The following is a 17191-nucleotide window of genomic DNA, read 5'->3' as shown; positions in this document are numbered from 1 at the left end:
TGTTATGAACAGTGCAGAAAAGAATTCAGGCACTCAGACTTTACATAAAACAACTTGAAGCTCCTGATAGGTTTTACTATTTGCTTGTAAAAGCTGTGTATCTTCTAATACTTCCTCCTGATCTTATCAGACATATAGAAAGGAAGTCACTGTTACAAAAGAACAGAACAGTTGTTTTGTTTTCCACAATAAACTTGGATGATTTCCATTTGACAATGTCACAGAGTACTGGGAACACTAACCTTTTAGAGCAGTGGACTGTATTTAGAGTAAGTATCTTTTGGGACAGAGTCATACGATACTGGGGTGGCACGGTGGCTTAGTGCTTAGTGTGTTGCTTCACAGCAAGAAGGACCTGGGGTCACTTCCCACCTGAGCCTTTTTGTATGGTGTTTGCATGTTTTCCCCGTGTTCATGTGGGTTCCCTCCGGGTGCTCCGGCTTCCTCCCACTGCTAAAGACATGCAGGTTAGCTGAACTGGAGTCTTTAAATTCACCGTAGATGCGTGCTTGAGTGTAAATGAATTTATCTGTCCATATGTGGCCCCGTGATAGACTGGCGTGTTGTACCCCGTGTCTCGTCCTGTGATGATAGGCTCCAGCCCCTGTGTGACCCTTGACTGAAGCAAGTGGGAATGATACAGTATTGAAATATGGAACTGTCTCTTCTACGCTTTAAAATCTAACATGTTGACAAAAGGTGGGAATCCATAAAACTGGAAAACCACTTTTCCCAATCAAACTTTGAAGTAAAGCCCCAGCAAGTAAATATACAAGTATACTGTTCCCTGTTAATTAATATTTTGTGAGACATGAACATATATTTGTTAAAATTCTAAATAATTAAGTCAATACTAAATATTTAGCTAAATATTTTGTTAAATATGTATGGAAATGTTTTGTAAACTGTCTAGATAAATATTTAATTAAAAATTTATGCACATTTAAAAATATTTGTTAAATATTTTAAAATATTTTGTTGAACATTAAACAAAATGTTTACATACGTTTATCCAAATATTTAATTAAATGTTCCGTATCCAGATGTTTAACCAAATATTTAACTGAACCATAACTTTTCTTAAGGTAAAACTTTAGCAAACTATTTTGTTAAATATGTACAGAAATGTTTTGTAAACTGTTTAGCTAAATATTTAATTAACATTTATGTATATGTTTAACAAAATATTTAGTTAAATATTTTAAAATATTTGACTGAAGATTAAACAAACTGCTTACATACGTTTATCCAAATATTTAATTAAATGTTCTGTATCTACTCAGATGTTTAACTCAATATTTAACTGAAACATAACTTTTCATAAGGTAAAAGAATTTTGCGAAATATTTTGTTAAATATGTACAGAAATGTTTTGTAAACTGTTTGGTGAAATATTTAATGAAACATTTATGTATGTATTTTTAGCACAAATGATAAGTTTTCAGCTTAAAAGTTGTGAAAAATTTTGTTTAAATTTTTTACAAACTAATTTTTTTTCTGACATTTTTTTTCCACGTTTTCATTTTCATCTATCTATCTATCCATCTATCATCGTCATCATCTCTGCACTTTTTCTCTTTGCTCTGGTCAGGAACTTTGTGTGACGACACAATCGCAACATTTTATGGACCAATGAGATTCGCTGCTCGCAGTAAATCAGCCCATCAGTGCGCAGAGCCTCGTTCCAGCGCTGCTGAGCGTGGATGAGTATGATAAGTTTAGAATCACTTTGGGAAAAGAAATCTGCACATTTGCGGGTGTTTTTTTTTTTTTTCTCCTTTTTTTTCCCCTGGAGAACATTTTCAGTGGATTAACGGCGCGCGCATTGATGATAATTTTTGTGAAACTGCTCTTTTTTTCTCTCTCTCTCTTGGGGAAACTGAGGCAACAGCAATATTTCGCAGCATGAACGAAGAGCGGATTACTTCGAGGCGCCTCATCGTCGGGAGCTTTGTGACGTTTTGAGCGGCGCAGATGGAAAGTCGCGCTACTTTGATGGAGCGATTACCGACTGTGATGTGCGTTGTGTTCACTGTCGGTCTGTGCGTCGGATCTTCGAACTGCAGCCGTCGGCTGGTGTGCTGGCAGGCCATCCTGAAGTGTCACAGAGAGCCGGAGTGCCGTTACGCGTACGACCAGTACCTTTACGCGTGTGCGTCAGTCATCAGTGGCGAGCGGAACAAGTGTCCCAGTCACTGCATTTCATCTCTCATTCACCTCAACCTGACCCAGAGCGGCCCGGCGCTGGAGGACTGCGACTGCACCGCGGATCCGCTCTGCAGGAGCACCAAGCAGGCCATCGAACCCTGTCTGCCGCGCACCAGGACCATGGGCTGCACCGAGGCCCGCCGCCAGTGTGAGAAGGACCCGCCGTGTCAGTTAGCCATGACTGATTACTTGTCCCACTGCCGGAAACTTTTCGGAGGGCAGAGGTGCTCGGAGGATTGCCGCAGAGTGATCGCCAGCATGCGCGCTCTTCCCAAAGCGCAGCAGCTGGACACGTGCGTGTGCGACGGCACAGAGAGGAACATCTGCGAGTACATCAAAGTCAGCATGAAGACGTTCTGCTCCGATCCTGCCGACAGGACGGCAGGCAGCGGCTTCTCTGACGACGAGGAGGATTCTGACGACGATGATGACGTGGATCTGGATGATTATTTGGAAAACTCCGGCGACCGCGCGCGCTGCCAGACTGTCGTAAATGTTGCGACCGCCGTCTTACTTTTAAACACATTTGTCTGATAGCGTGTGTGTGTGTGTGTGTGTGTGTGTGTGTGTGTGTGTGTGTGTGTGTGTGTGTGTGTGTGTGTGTGTGTGTGTGTGTGTGGGCGGGGGGGCATTTCTTGTCGTGAAAGCTTTTTTTTTTTCTTGCGGGGGAAGATCATCGTTTGTTTCTTTTTTTTTAAACAACGCAGATGACCGCAGGGTGACTAAAATGGCACTCAGGGCGCATGCTTCCGCCAAGTATTTATACTCTTAAAGTTTTGTAATCATTACATATTTGAAGCACACTTTTCTAAATCCAGCATGCACCTGCATTATCCACACTGATCTGCAGTACTGTGCAAAAGTTGTCGGCACATTTCTGAATGAAAAGATGCTAAATACCTAAAAGTTAGAAATGTACAAAATATGTGAGCAAAATGCATGCAAAAGCATTTTCTTTTATTTCTTCTTGAATTTATCTGTGAATCAAGTTGCGTTTAATTTGATTTTTACAAACATTTTGCAAACTAGCAAAAGCCCCGCCCTGTGGGCAGGATGTGTGTGTGTGTGTGTGTTGGGGGGGTATGTATGTAAGGGGGTGGCACACACATAGACATATGCTATGATCAGTATAGTTTGATGACTGAATATCACTTTTTGGTTGCCATGTACTGCACACCTGCAAAGAAAATCAATAACTTATCATTTTTATTTGAAAGCAATACTTGTTGATCAATTATCAATTTCAATGTTTTCAATTAAAAAATTTTAATTGAATTGAGTTGAATAATACATTCTGATTTGGTTGGAATATTAATTTTTGGGCATTGCAAAATACTTCTATTTACAAAATACTGAAAAAAACCCCTTCCTCAGCAGTGTTTTTATTTTAATCAAAGATCTGGAGAGTCAATATTTTTGCACAGTACTGTATTCTGCACCATACCAACATTTGGCTCAAAATCACGCAAGCTCTTCTTTGACCAAAGGCCAACGTCCCCACCTAATTTAACTGACATCTGTCTCATAATACTGGTTGCTAATATTGATCAGTCCACCAGATTTTTGTGGACTGAAACCATTTTCAACCTGCATATTCACAAACAAACCAAGCAACAACCTCCAGTGCTGGGAAATGAAGCCAATGCAGAAATGCCAAATCTTGCAGTTTCTTGAATGTCCACATGAGGCTGGCTCTAGAAGTGACTCACTCCCCCATAGAGCCCCATGTTAAAATCTCCAAATATACAGTAGAACTAAACATGTTTACATCCTAGTAAGAAGAACATTTTTGGTTTCTGTAGGTAGTTTACCTGTTCATGACAGCTGTATGGAGCTGAGAGTTTTTTTTTAAATAACTCAATTTAAACTCTTGTATGAATAATGAGGGGAGTGGTTGGTTTGAGTGACAGCTAGTGTCTGAGATGACTCAGGTCCTCACTAGCAGAGATTTCTAGCTGCTGTGGACTCGACCACGTTTGTCCTTTTTGGGCATTTTATAACACATATCTGTGATAATATGGTTTGCTGTGTGGTTAATTTCGCTAGCAGTCCATCAACGAAGTTGGTGCTCCAATTTTTCCATTGAGTGACACTTTAGTTTTATTGAATTTGCATGTTAGCACCGCTAGCACAAGGCAGGTAGCTTGGTGGCATTGGGTCTAATGATAGTGCAACACACTTACTGAAACAGTAAGTCAGTCATAGTTTTTAATACTCGTACCCAAGCCAGTCAACAAAAATAGGTGAGTTAGCATGTTAGCTTTAGCATCACTTATTTTGAACTGAGAATGGGGGCGTGTTCAGGCATCATTCATCCTGCCCACGTCATGCTGGTTTTGACCATGCCACTCCACTGTACACATTTATGGGTTGGCATGCAGTTAGGTGGAGTTAAGCACTGCCCAGATGACAAAATTTGGACCCGCCCCATTTGAACTTTAGACCAATTCTTCAGAAAACCTGTGGGTGATGAGACAGAGGGTTTGTCCACTCTAAAATGCTAACATTGCCTTTGTTTTGCTTGTTTCTGGCTCGATTGAAAAGGTACTATGGAGTGCGTATATTTCACTTTTAGATGTCACCTTGTAATGTTAAACAAACTTGTTTTTAATGCAAAAGTAAACTGTACATAATATGGTATAAAATTATTTTTGTATAAATGTGTGTTTATTTGTAAAATATTTGCACTGCAAAGAAATGGATGATTCCTACTATTATGTGACCACAGGAAAAGTGCCTACATAGTATATATGTATATATCACATATAGTATATCAGTAAATAAACCATGTGACTTTTCCAGAGACTGATAAACCTGCATGTAAAAACCAAAGTTAATATGAGGAATTTTGTGTCCATACTTCTCGGGGATTTGCAGGGCAGATGGAGCCAAAAGCATTTTGTGGGTTTGGTCATTGTTTGTGGAGCGGATATGAAGTGAGGACATGTACATGCACATTAAAAAAAGTTTTAAAATGAATTGTTGTGATTGTTGTTAAGAGTGTTAACTGTTTTCATTTGAAAGATGGAAATGTCACTGATTATTTACAGCCAAATGTATCAGGTTGTGTGGAGAGACATCTGGACACAAATGCAGGACTCAAACTCACAGCTCTGTAGTTTAAGATCGTTTACTGGTTGGAAAACCAGAGTCTGGTGCACAAAGAGGCAGTTCAATATCAGCAAACAAATCAATAACATCAGGCGATAAGGTGTGGTAAAAAAAAACAGCATGGCAAGCAGGACTTGGAACAAACGGGTATAGAGCTGGACGCGAAGGCATAGAGCACAACGATCTGGCGGAGAACTAGTGCAACCAGTGAGGGTTATATACACCCTGGTAATGAGCTACAGATTGGAAACAGGTGTGTGGAAAGTTCCAGAACAGGGTGTGGCCCAGACAGTGTGCTCCACCCACCACCAAGCACCAAGAGAGACAGACAAGAGAGATAGGGAAGGACAAAGCCCAAGTAGGAAAAACCCAGCAAGAGAACTCACACACAGAAAAACTAAACTAAGCAGAATAAATTATAACAAAACATAATACAAAAGTTCAGATCATGAAAAATGTTTATCATTTAAACTTTGTTATTCAGTTTTTGGTTAATTTAAAATGGACTGAAATGTTTTGAATTATTTTTACTATTTTATAACTGTTTGATTTGATCAACAAAAATCTAATTGTTGACTAATTTGATAATGCATTTTAAGCTCCTCAAATACAGTCAAGTGTGAATATTTGGACAGTGACATATATACATTACAGCTGTTTGGTTGGCACAGTCCCTCCATCTTCAGAGGCCATAAGTAATTGGACAAACTAAAGACACCCTGTTTGTCTGTCAGAGGGCCCAGGGCCAAACATCAGCCCACCCCCATTTTTGAAGAATGTTCGTTAAACACTAACCTAAAATTTAATTAACTTACATGGAATAATTTCAGTTTCAATTTATTTCATTTATATAGCGCCAAATCACAACAAAGTTGCCTAAAGGTGCTTCACACAAGTAAGGTCTATCCTTACATTTAATGAATGAGAAAAGAACAAAAAAAATGGACACAATCAGGTGAGGTATTTGTGATATAGTTTTTATTTTTGATTAAATTAGATACTTAAACTCCTCCACTTGGGGTAGTACCTCCCCCAGTCGTACACCTTTTCTGGGTCCACAGAACACATGTGGACTGGTTGGTCATACTCCCAAGAGCCTCCTAATGTCCTTGAGAGGGTAAAGATCTGGTCCACGGTTCCATGACCAGGACAGAACCCACATTACTCCTCGTGAATCTGAAGTTCGACTAACAGTCTAATCTTCTCTCTAGTTCCCTGGCGAGGCTGAAAAAAGTGATTCCTCTATAACAAACATACACTGCCAAGTATTCTTTTTTGACGCATCATGCTAAAATTGCTTAACACACACACACACACACACACTTCTGAATTTTTTCCCTATGACAAATCTGAACCCAAAAAGCACTTAAGCAGAAGGCGCGGTCGAAACTGTTCGGCTACAGTTCTTCTGTTGGGAACAAAGCTTTACTTGACATATACCTCATTTATTTTACACCCCAATTAAAAAGCATTAGACACAATGCAACTAAATGTTACTTCAGTAAAAAATCCCGTTTTCCTTTTCAATGTCTTTTAGGTGCCTTTATGAGACACGGTGTGTGTTTATAGGTCAGCTTGTCGTGGCTCAGGTCTCCATATGTACAAAAATGTCAGAGTCCTTTCCGTCACTTGTGTTCGAACAGCGTGCCTCCTTTCATGGGAAAGGGAGGGGCTCTCTGGCGCAGTAGTAGTAGTAGTAGTAGTAGTTGAACGAGGAGTCAAGTGGCACCTCTATTATGGAGATGCAGTTCATAGACAATGGTGGAGCCGGACAATACGGGGCACTTCATTCACTGTGTTCTGCTGTCACCCCTTTGAGGAGGTGGGGGAGCACGAGGAAACAGCTTCCAGAGGATGACCGGGGACAGTGATGTGAGAAAGTTTTGCTCATGTTGAAGAAAAGCTGACACTGATGTCCAAAGTATGAACGTGAACATGGATTAGGTTGTTCTCTCCGACTTTCTCGAGTTTTGTAATTGTCCGAAATGTGATATGAGCTACTGTCTGATAAGATCTGGACATTAAATCTTACAAAGGCAGTGAGAGTCGATAAATTGCAACACATCGATCTGTTTAGGGCATTTATGGGCCTTTGTTGAGTGATGCAAAAGCCTGCCACTATAACTTTAAGAAAGCAGCTCCTGCTCCAACCATTAATAATTGTAATGCCCTTTTATTGTTGAGGATAATAAAGGGATGAAGTCATGTGGGGGCCCCAAGACCATACTTTACCCTAATATGTTTTCAATTAACTTTTGGCGTCAGAGGAAAGTAGGAATGTTGTGCGTTTTTCCCATGCTGAAACGGAAAAGAGTCTGCCGGGGCTTTTGGTGGAAAGTCCAGGAGCTCATTAAAAATGCCTCGTCATAACTCAAACTACTGCTCAGCCAACCTCCAGCCCTCTCTAAACCCTTTGACTATTTGGGGTTACACTATTGGTGACCATACTTTAGCCGGTTTTTCCCACTCACATTCTTATTTTTTTAGTTTATTTTGTTCCTCAAACTGTCTTCCTTGGACACCATTATTGTGTGGGCTGTGTGGATGGCAACCACCTGGGCAGACAACGGGTCCTTCCCCTGCTTTCAAAAGTAACCATCTCTCTGCTGCAGCCAGATGAAATGTGGTTGTCCCCTTTTGACCTTCTCCAACCATGGGGTTCTCAACAGCAAGGCACCTGGGTGCTGGAACATGAATAGAGAAACATGCCACATAGTCAAAACGTCATAGCTGATGTTTCCTCATGATCCAAGTGATACTCCTCATCATAGTCTTGCTAAATAACCATTTGTGTGCCACAAGATCATTCCTGAGGTACCCAAAGATCTTCCAAAGAGACACAGTAACAAAGACATCCAGTTGTCCCCTTAGGTCCCTGGTTAGGCTCCTATCCCACTGGGCTGCGATTGTCAGAGATTATTTGGAGACACGATCTTGTGACCAAACATGTAAATGAGCAACACATCTCTCATGGTATCTCACTGGTACTAACGGCACATCGGCGAACATCAGGCGAATATTACACAGGCAAAGATGTTTGCATACTCGTCGCGTGAGTTGCTGCTCAAATGCCATGTGGCATTCTCATGAATGTCAAGCACAGCCTTCGCAGATGCAAGGATCTGCTATTTTGTGCATGAATGCTCTGTGGCACTCAGATGTCTAATACCACTTGTAGCTGAACTGATGACATGTTTGCACACAAAGCGCTCAACTGGTATTTTCTTGCTATTATGTGAACAGAGGCTGTGGAAATTCCCCCAATTGTTCCTAGTAAAGAACAGCCCTGTAAATAATAATAAAATTAATTTTAATGAATAGCAAAATAATAATAAATAAATATGAATAATAAATAATAACAATGCTAGTATGGCTCCACAGAGGAGAAAAAAATACAACAGGAAGAAAACTGTGAAAAGGGCACTCACTCACTTGTAGAATGATTTCCCGCAGGATGAAATATGTAATGTCCAATGGAAAGAGGTCTGCTGTCACCGTTGCACAAAGATTCATGCATGTCGTCCTCCTGTGGACAAATGTCGTCCTTGGTTCTCAGAAATGACTCGTATTCATCCACCACTGTGCTGAAGCTCACCCCCTGCTATGATCCTTTATCTAAAGATTAAGATAATTTCAGTTTGCGCAGAGAGGTGTGTCTCACGGGGGTCAGCAGTTGAGTCCCTCAGCCGCTTCCAGAAGAGCTGTTTCTCTCCGATCATCTCCGCTATTTTGGCATGCTCCCAGGTCTACTTGTACGTGTCTCCCACGGGGAATGTCAGATTTCCATTTTTGTCTACAACCACTCACAATGTAGTTTAATCCATTGTCAACCCCTCACAAAGTTCTCTCACGATTCTCGCACGTTATGTGTTACAGTTGAGTTCACTTGCAGTCAGAACCCCAGGCAACCAAACATGGGATTTAGTGAGAACCCAAGATCAGTTATTACACAAGTGTATGCAAAGTGACCAAATCCACACAGTGCATAAAAATGGGGGGAACAAAGTCCAAAAACACAGAGGAATATGGAGCAAACAACTAAAGACAGGAAAAACTCAGGGAACTGGAAATACAGAATCCTTCTCTATACAACTTCATCATGAAGCTGTATAACTGGTGATACAAAGTGCAAAGCTTGCATTGTGCACAATTTCTCCAATCACAGCCACAGAAACCTGTAACGTCTTCCGGGTTGTCTGGGTGTCTTGGTGGCTTTCCTCACTCTTCTCCTTCTTGCACAGTCACTCAGTTTTTGAGAAATTTCAACTCCATGCAGATTTACCATAGAGTGCCATATTGTTAGTATTTCTACATAACTGATATAAATAAAGTCAGAGACATATTCAGTGGCAGCTTCACCATCAGAGCACCTCATCCACAAACTACCTAACTACAAAAGACTCCAAGCTGTCATTGATGTTAAAGGGGGCAACACATTTGGGTTGTTTCTGTTGTCAATATGATGTAAAAAGAATAAACACAATTGTTTGAGAATAAATGGCTTCACTCAACCACTAACCATGAGTGGAAACAAAAATGTTTTTGTGTTATCATTTATATTCTCTGAAAAATGGCCAAAAATCTAAAAATTCTACTAGGGTATGTAAACTTTTGAGCTCAACTGTACACATTAGTTATACTCGTATTGCACCTCCATTCAGCAAATCAGTACAGGTTGGTAGAACTCTTTAAACATATATGGCTTGTGCTATTAACAACATAGGGTTCTTCTGACAGTAAAAGCTGGGTGAGTTAATCCATCTGAGACAACTCAAAAAACAAACAAACAATAAAAGTTTGTAACTCACCAATTTTAAAGTATATATAATGAGGACCAACTCTTTTACATTCGAGCCCAGTTTCATAAAATGGTCTAACCATCTATAGTCAAATAAATTCACTTAGTGAGCTAATCTTTTGATGTTAGTCATTGGACAAAGTGCTTAGTCAGCTAAAGTGTTGTGTTAGCCAACTAAAGTTTTTAGCCTGCTACAGAAGAAGCTAATCTTATTTAAGTCAACAAAAATTCAGTGTCTTACCTCAAAAATGGTACCTATCATGTACCACCACTTGATGGAGCAGGAAGGAAGGAGAGAATTGCAGCGGGAACGGGTGTTCCGGGACTGGAATAATCCATTGGAAATATTTACAAATGTCAAGGTTCGACAGTGATACAGTTTCCATCCACCTACAATCTTCTTCATCGTGGACATGATAGCTCCAGCGGTCAATCACCAAACAAGGAGGAATAACGCCCTGCCAGCCCGTCTTCCAGGTTTGATTCCTCTGAGGTTTTTAACCTGTGGGACCTTCAGCAGGTTATCAGCAACACCATCCACATCTCCAAGTTGACTGTGTGCCGAACTTGGCCATGGTTGTAGCAGACGACCAACCGGAAGTAAACAAAACTCTTGTGCATTGAAGGCATTTCTTGGCAACGGCACTTGCGAGGCCGCGTATGCCCGTGAAAATTGTCAACTAATGTTAGATGGATAATCTACAAGTTTAGCCGTCTATGTGAAACTGAGATTAGATGGCTAATTTTGGGTAACTAGCCTTAGTTGACTAAATAAGTTTGGTAGACTAAAAGATCAGACTGCTTTGTGAAACTGGGCTCTGGTGAACTTTGATGCCCTAAACCAGTTGATTCTGGTGCATGGAAAGAGCAACTTTGTTTTGCCTGTGTAACATTACATAGATCTACTGCCACCCACTGGATGTTACTGGATCTGCCTGTCTTCATGAGCACCAGTTAAGTTATGGATGGTTCCTTCAAGATGCATAAGCATTCAAAAATTATAAAGAGCTGTGGTTGAAACTCACAAATAGTTTCTCTGTCTTGATGCTAAGTGCTTGTTTTTGCACTAACACACAAGCAAACAGTAAAAACATGATGCCTACTATGTGGGCACGTTCTAGATGAAATACACAACAGAACAGAAAACTAAAATCAGTATTAAACAATAGATAGAATGTTTGGCTGGGGATGGTTCCAAAACTTTTCGGCAGTTCTACATATTAGTGACACCAAGTCCAAGCACTGCTTTAGAGTATTTCAAAACCTGTTTCAAACATAGTACTGGAATCCAGAGCAAAAGGATAATCATGACCTGTGCTGACTATGTCACCAACTGATTGAAAGCAAATGCTTCAAAATGTTCCAGTTAACTTGGGGATGAAATGTTAAATCACCAGCGAATAAACTAGGATTGCACTGATTTTCATTTCATATTTGAAGGCTACATTTAGTGCAGTGCACAGACATTATTTGTTAAAGTTTGTAGGTGATAATACCCCAAATAAACTGAGACAACACATCCTCAAAAATGCCCAATATGTCTTGAAAGGCTGGTTTTTACTTCAGTTTATTTTCAAGATGGTAACATCTGAAGAGCTTCAAAGCCATTCTACAGAAAACCTATGGGTGATGTCACAGAGGGTTTGTCCAGTGTCTAGTGTCTAAATACAGTCTAAATTTTAAGTTTAAGGATGTTTAACATGGAACCCAAAGTACATTTAAATGTAAAAGGAAGATGAACCCCAACACTTGCACAATATGACCTCTTTAAAACATTTTAATGCTTCACTCAACTTGTGTTGAGCAAAAATAAACAACTAATCCAAGTGTACAAATCCCAGTGACCCACAATAAACTGGGATTGGGGGATGCACCAACCTTTTGGAGGTGGAAAAGGTGGAGGAGGGGTTGATTTATGATGGAGGGTTAAAGGAGGAAGGATTTGTTTGGGATGGGGAGGTGTCGGTGTTGTGTTGCACTGAATGTCAGGGATTTCAAGCCTTTCTAAATAATGGACATGGAATATTAAATCAGGCATTCAGATCTGCCTTCCCTCAAGCTGGACTGCAAATCTCCTCGGGTTGTCTCCCCTGTTTCCCTCTTGTGGCTCAGTCCAAGAGCATTGGTGGACAGTTTTCATTGAACAAGGGAAGAACAGCAGGGGGTGGGAAGACAAAACATGGCTGACAAGCAGTATAACTTCATTTCCACGGTGCGGAGACAGCTGTGTGGAGTAATCTGCCATAGCAGCCCTTGAAACCTTCAATGGCTTTAGTGACCCAGGGAAGTGAGAAGAGGGCAACCCCAACTGTGGCTGGGCATTTAAAAGTGCAACAGGGCTCCTTTCACACCTTTACAAGGGCTGTTGTTGAAAAAAAAAATCCCTCGCTACTCCGCTTCTTTCACTGAAAACATTTGTCTGTGTTAGATGAGACAATGGTTTGCAATTTAAGGAAGAAAGCTGTGAGAAACTATAACAAAAACAAAGTATTTCAACTCAATATTTTACCATTTTTGATTTCTTGAGCTGTTTCTATGAGTTAAAAAGATCTAAAATATTTTGGATGATTTTATGATGATATAGAATGTTCACATCATTGACTGAAGTAATAAAAGGTTTATTAACTGAACAAGCGAGGTTAATAATTTGTTTATTATATGGCTGTTCGGCGATATGTTTTCATCTTGTTGGTCTTCATTTTGCATGTCCACTGCAAGGTTGTTTGCTGTTAATTCATCCAATTCAAACTCGTCAGCATAATAAAATTTACTCGGAGAATGGTCCTCTTTGTCGCTCATAATTTCTTTGTTCGCATTTTGTTTTGTTTTATTTTACGCCATGAAAATTGAAAACAAAGTCACAAATCTGATACGTGATCCGGACAGATTACTATGGTAATGGTCTGATATGGGAAAATATCAGACCGGAAATCAGCCAATCAGAGCGCGCATAATGTCATAGCCATAAAGGCAAAAATGGGGGTGGACTGATGTTTGGCCCTGTGCCCTCCGATGGACAAACGGGGTGTCTTTAGTTTGTGCAATTACTTATGGCCTCTGAAGATAGAGGGACTGCGCCAGCCAAATGGCTGTAATGTATATATGTGTATATATGTAGCCAGTCAATCAATCAATCAAATGAGAGCATATCAACGCAAAAAAAAAGTGATTTTCAATAGGTCATTTTGCCACCCATCTTGGAAAATGGCCAAAAACCAACATTGAATGCCCATGACCTTCGATCCCTCAGGTGGCACTGCGTTAAAAACTGACATCATTGTGTAAAGGATCTTACTGCATGGGCTCAGGAACACTTCAGAAAACCATTGTCAGTTAACACAGTTTGTCGCTGCATCTACAAATGCAAGTTAAAACTCTACATGCAAAGTGAAAGCCATACATCAACAACATCCAGAAACGCAGCCGACTTCTCTGGACCCAAGCTCATTTGGATTGGACAGACGCAAAGTGGAAAAGTGTGCTGTGGTCTGATGAGTCCAGTTTTTGGAAATCATGGATGTTGTGTCCTCTGGACAAAAGAGGAAGAAGACCATCCAGATTGTTACCAGCGCAAAGGTCAAAAGCCAGCATCTGTGATGGTATGGGGGTGTGTTAGTGCCCATGGCACAGGCAACTTACACATCTGTGATGGCACCATCAATGCTGACAGGTACATCCAGATTTTGGAGCAACACATGCTGCCATCCAAGCAATGTCTTTTTCAGGGACGTCCACGGTATTTCAGCAAGACAATGCCAAGCCACATTGTGCACGTGTTACAACAGCGTGGCTTCGTAGTAAAAGAGTGTGGGTACAAGACTGGCCTGCCTGCATTCCAGACCTGTCACCACTGAAAATGTGTGGTGCATTATGAAGCACAAAATATGACAACGGAGACCCCGGACTGTTGAACAACTGAAGTCGTACATCAAGCAAGAATGGGAAAGAATTCTACCTACAAAGCTTCAACAATAAGTTTTTCACTCTTATCTGCACCAATTTTGGCAATCAGATGGGGGTGGGTTGTGGAATTGCCAATGCTGAGGTCACATTTGCCAAAGGACAATCACTGAGCTCAAGGTCATGTCTGTCTTTCTGTTTGTTGGCCAACTGCAATTCCTGTGATTGATTTCTACCAAACTTGGAACATCAATGAAGGTTGCATGTGAAATTGCCCTTCAAGAATTTTTTTTAATATGTCAATGAATTTAAAATGGCAAAATGTCAAACTACTAATTATTCTCCTATCTACTGTTTAGTTTTCCTTGTATTTATTATTTAACACATTGCATAAATGTATTGATGAAACAGAGTGTATATTTGAATGTTTTTTAAGTTATGTTCAATGGCAATAATAAAGGTTCCTGTTATAAATGATGCTTTTGTTCTGAGTAAAGTCAATGACATTTTGTATCTTTTTCTTTTGTTAGAAGCTTTGGCTCATCTGGTTTTTATTTGCACAGCAGAGCCCAAAGAAATGTGCTCATGATTTAAAAAAAATAGTTATGAGGCCATTAATACATATTTCAGCCAGCACTTTTTTAAGTAAGCTGCAGCTGAAATACTCAGAGTTGTTTATAGTCAATTACAGTCTGATTTTCATTGGGTGACTATGTCAGAGTGTAAAGTACAGGCATGCTTTTTGACCTAAATTTGTCTTTTGTACTGATTATTGGAGAGGAGGGTAAGTTTGCCCTATTTGTATTTGCATGACATTGCAGGGTTTAAGTAGGGCTGCCCAATTTGGGACCCATGAGGAGATCTTATGGAGTCATGAGGTCACAGGACAATACTGACATCTTGGCAAAAGAACGATGTCCAAGTCTTTAGGGTCCTAGTGCTATACTAATATAATGAGAGAAATTTGCAGAAATTTCTTGGAGCATATCCTAGCAGTCATAGGGCGAAAGGCAGTGTACACCCTGGACAGGATGCCAGTCTATCGATGGGCCATACATAGATGGACAAACTCATTCAGAAGTGCTCCAGTTCACCTAATCTGCATGTTTTTGGAAGTGGGAGGAAGCATCAGGGGGGAAACCACACAAACATGGGGAGAACATGCAAACTCCACACGGAAAGGAGCAGGTGGGAAGTGATCTCAAGACCTTCTTGCTGAGAGGCAACAGTGCTAAACACTAATCCACATTCTGCCCCACCTGGAGCCCTGATACATGTGTAATTCTGATGACACACAGCTCTCTAGTGACGACACGCTGCGTGTCATCACTAGAGAGCTGCATGTCGTCAGAGCGAGCTGCAAAAAGTTTGTACCTGAGTTTTCAGAGGTGGTGTTTGTAGTTGCCATCTGCCACGCCAGTGTTTGCCAACCCGGACAGTAGGAATACCACCTCAACCGGCAACTTAGCCTCGCGACTGGACAGCAACAACGTCCGAGGCCCACCCAACGTGGTGAATTCACTGAGGCGCACGCTGCGTCATTAAAGCCGCGTGTCACGAGTGCCGCTTCCCCGAGGCCTCGTGCAGCCACCGCGGATCCATCAGCGTGGAAACACCGAGGCCGCGCGGCACCAGCGCAGTGCAGATCCATCCCGGTGACAAACAACGCAGGCTGTTAACATCGGCGATCGTCAAGCTGCCCATAAGCCGACCATGGGGCCTAAGAAGGTTCTGACAGCGGAGGAAGGTGACGATATTAAAAAATCTCTGGACTTTCTATCAGAGGAGATTTCTGTTGTGAAGCAGCAACAGAAATCAATCATGGATCTGGTGGAGGAGGTAAAGGCATTACGGCTCCAGAACGCCGAGAAAGACCGGCATCTGGTGCAGCTGGAAAATAGAGTGGCTGAATTGGAGCAGTACACCAGAATCAATGATGTCATCATCACAGGTCTTCACATCAAACCACGGTCCTACGCACGGGCGGTAACAGATGAGAGCGGAGGGGAGCCCAGTGAACAGGAGGTCAGCTCTGTGGAAAAACAGGTTGCTGATTTCCTCCTATCTAAAGGTATAGAAATGGATTTAAATAACATTGAAGCGTGCCACCCTCTGCCCCGGAGAAATGACGGTGATAAACGAACCGTCATCATGAGATTCATCAACAGAAAACACAAAACAGCACTGTTAAAACAAGGAAGAAAACTGAAAGGGACAAACGTATTCATCAATGAACATCTCACCAAACGGAATGCCGACATCGCCAGGAAAGCACGCTTCTTAAAGAAACAGGGAAAAATCCAGCACACATGGACTTCAAACTGTAAAATATTCATCAAACTGAACGGATCACCAGAACAAGCAAAGGTTATGGCAATAAGGAACATCGAGGAGCTGGACAAATATGAACAATAGGTATGAGGACTCAAACACATCACAGCACCATGATGCAGACTGGAGCAACCCACTCATCCACATCATCTACACCTGGAGACAAGAGAGACATAATGACTAAGGATAATGATCCGTTTATTTCTGCCCAGGAGCTCTGTCTAGATACATTTAATTATAATAACTCTGCTAACCACCCCTTCGAATCTGAAAATGATCCTGATACCTTTTTCAGTGAGAATATTGTGAGACCGTGCAAATATTTTACAGAAGAACAATTCAAAAATTATAAAATCACTGATGAAGATTTTTCAATTATACATTTCAACAGCAGAAGTCTTTCTCGTAACCTGTCCACTATTAATGATTGTTTGAAAACATCCAAAAAACGTTTTTCAGTTATTGCAATTTCAGAAACATGGTTAAATGAGGATAATAAAGATCTGGTATATCTTGATGGTTATGAATTGTTCCTGGTTAATAGGCAGACGAGAAGGGGCGGAGGCGTTGCATTGTTTGTAAGGTCAGATTATAACTGTAAACTCATCAACAACATGTCATTTACAGTGGACAACATCATGGAATGTGTTACCATAGAAATTACATCTATAAACTCCAAAAACATAGTTGTTAGTTGCATTTACAGAGCTCCTGGGACAAATATTGACACCTTTGAAGACATTATCTTAGGAATGTACAACAAAATCAACAGAAATAAGCATTTATTTGTCTGTGGAGATTTCAATATAGATTTTTTAAACCCTCACAATCATCCACAAATTA

General features: G+C 40.8%; 1 protein-coding gene across 1 annotated transcript; it reads left to right on the top strand.

Moving 5' to 3' along the window:
- Positions 1-1577: 1577 nt before the first annotated feature.
- Positions 1578-2820, top strand: gas1b (growth arrest-specific 1b). Its single transcript, XM_034192848.1, has one exon. The coding sequence runs from the start codon at positions 1975-1977 to the stop codon at positions 2740-2742; it is 768 nt and encodes a 255-aa protein (XP_034048739.1). The 5' UTR covers positions 1578-1974; the 3' UTR covers positions 2743-2820.
- The last annotated feature ends 14371 nt before the right edge of the window (positions 2821-17191 follow it).

The sequence above is a fragment of the Thalassophryne amazonica genome, chromosome 17 (assembly GCF_902500255.1).
Source record: "Thalassophryne amazonica chromosome 17, fThaAma1.1, whole genome shotgun sequence".
Taxonomy (NCBI): domain Eukaryota; kingdom Metazoa; phylum Chordata; class Actinopteri; order Batrachoidiformes; family Batrachoididae; genus Thalassophryne; species Thalassophryne amazonica.
Note: the sequence above shows the minus strand (reverse complement) of the source record. Positions and strands in the feature narration are given on the sequence as shown.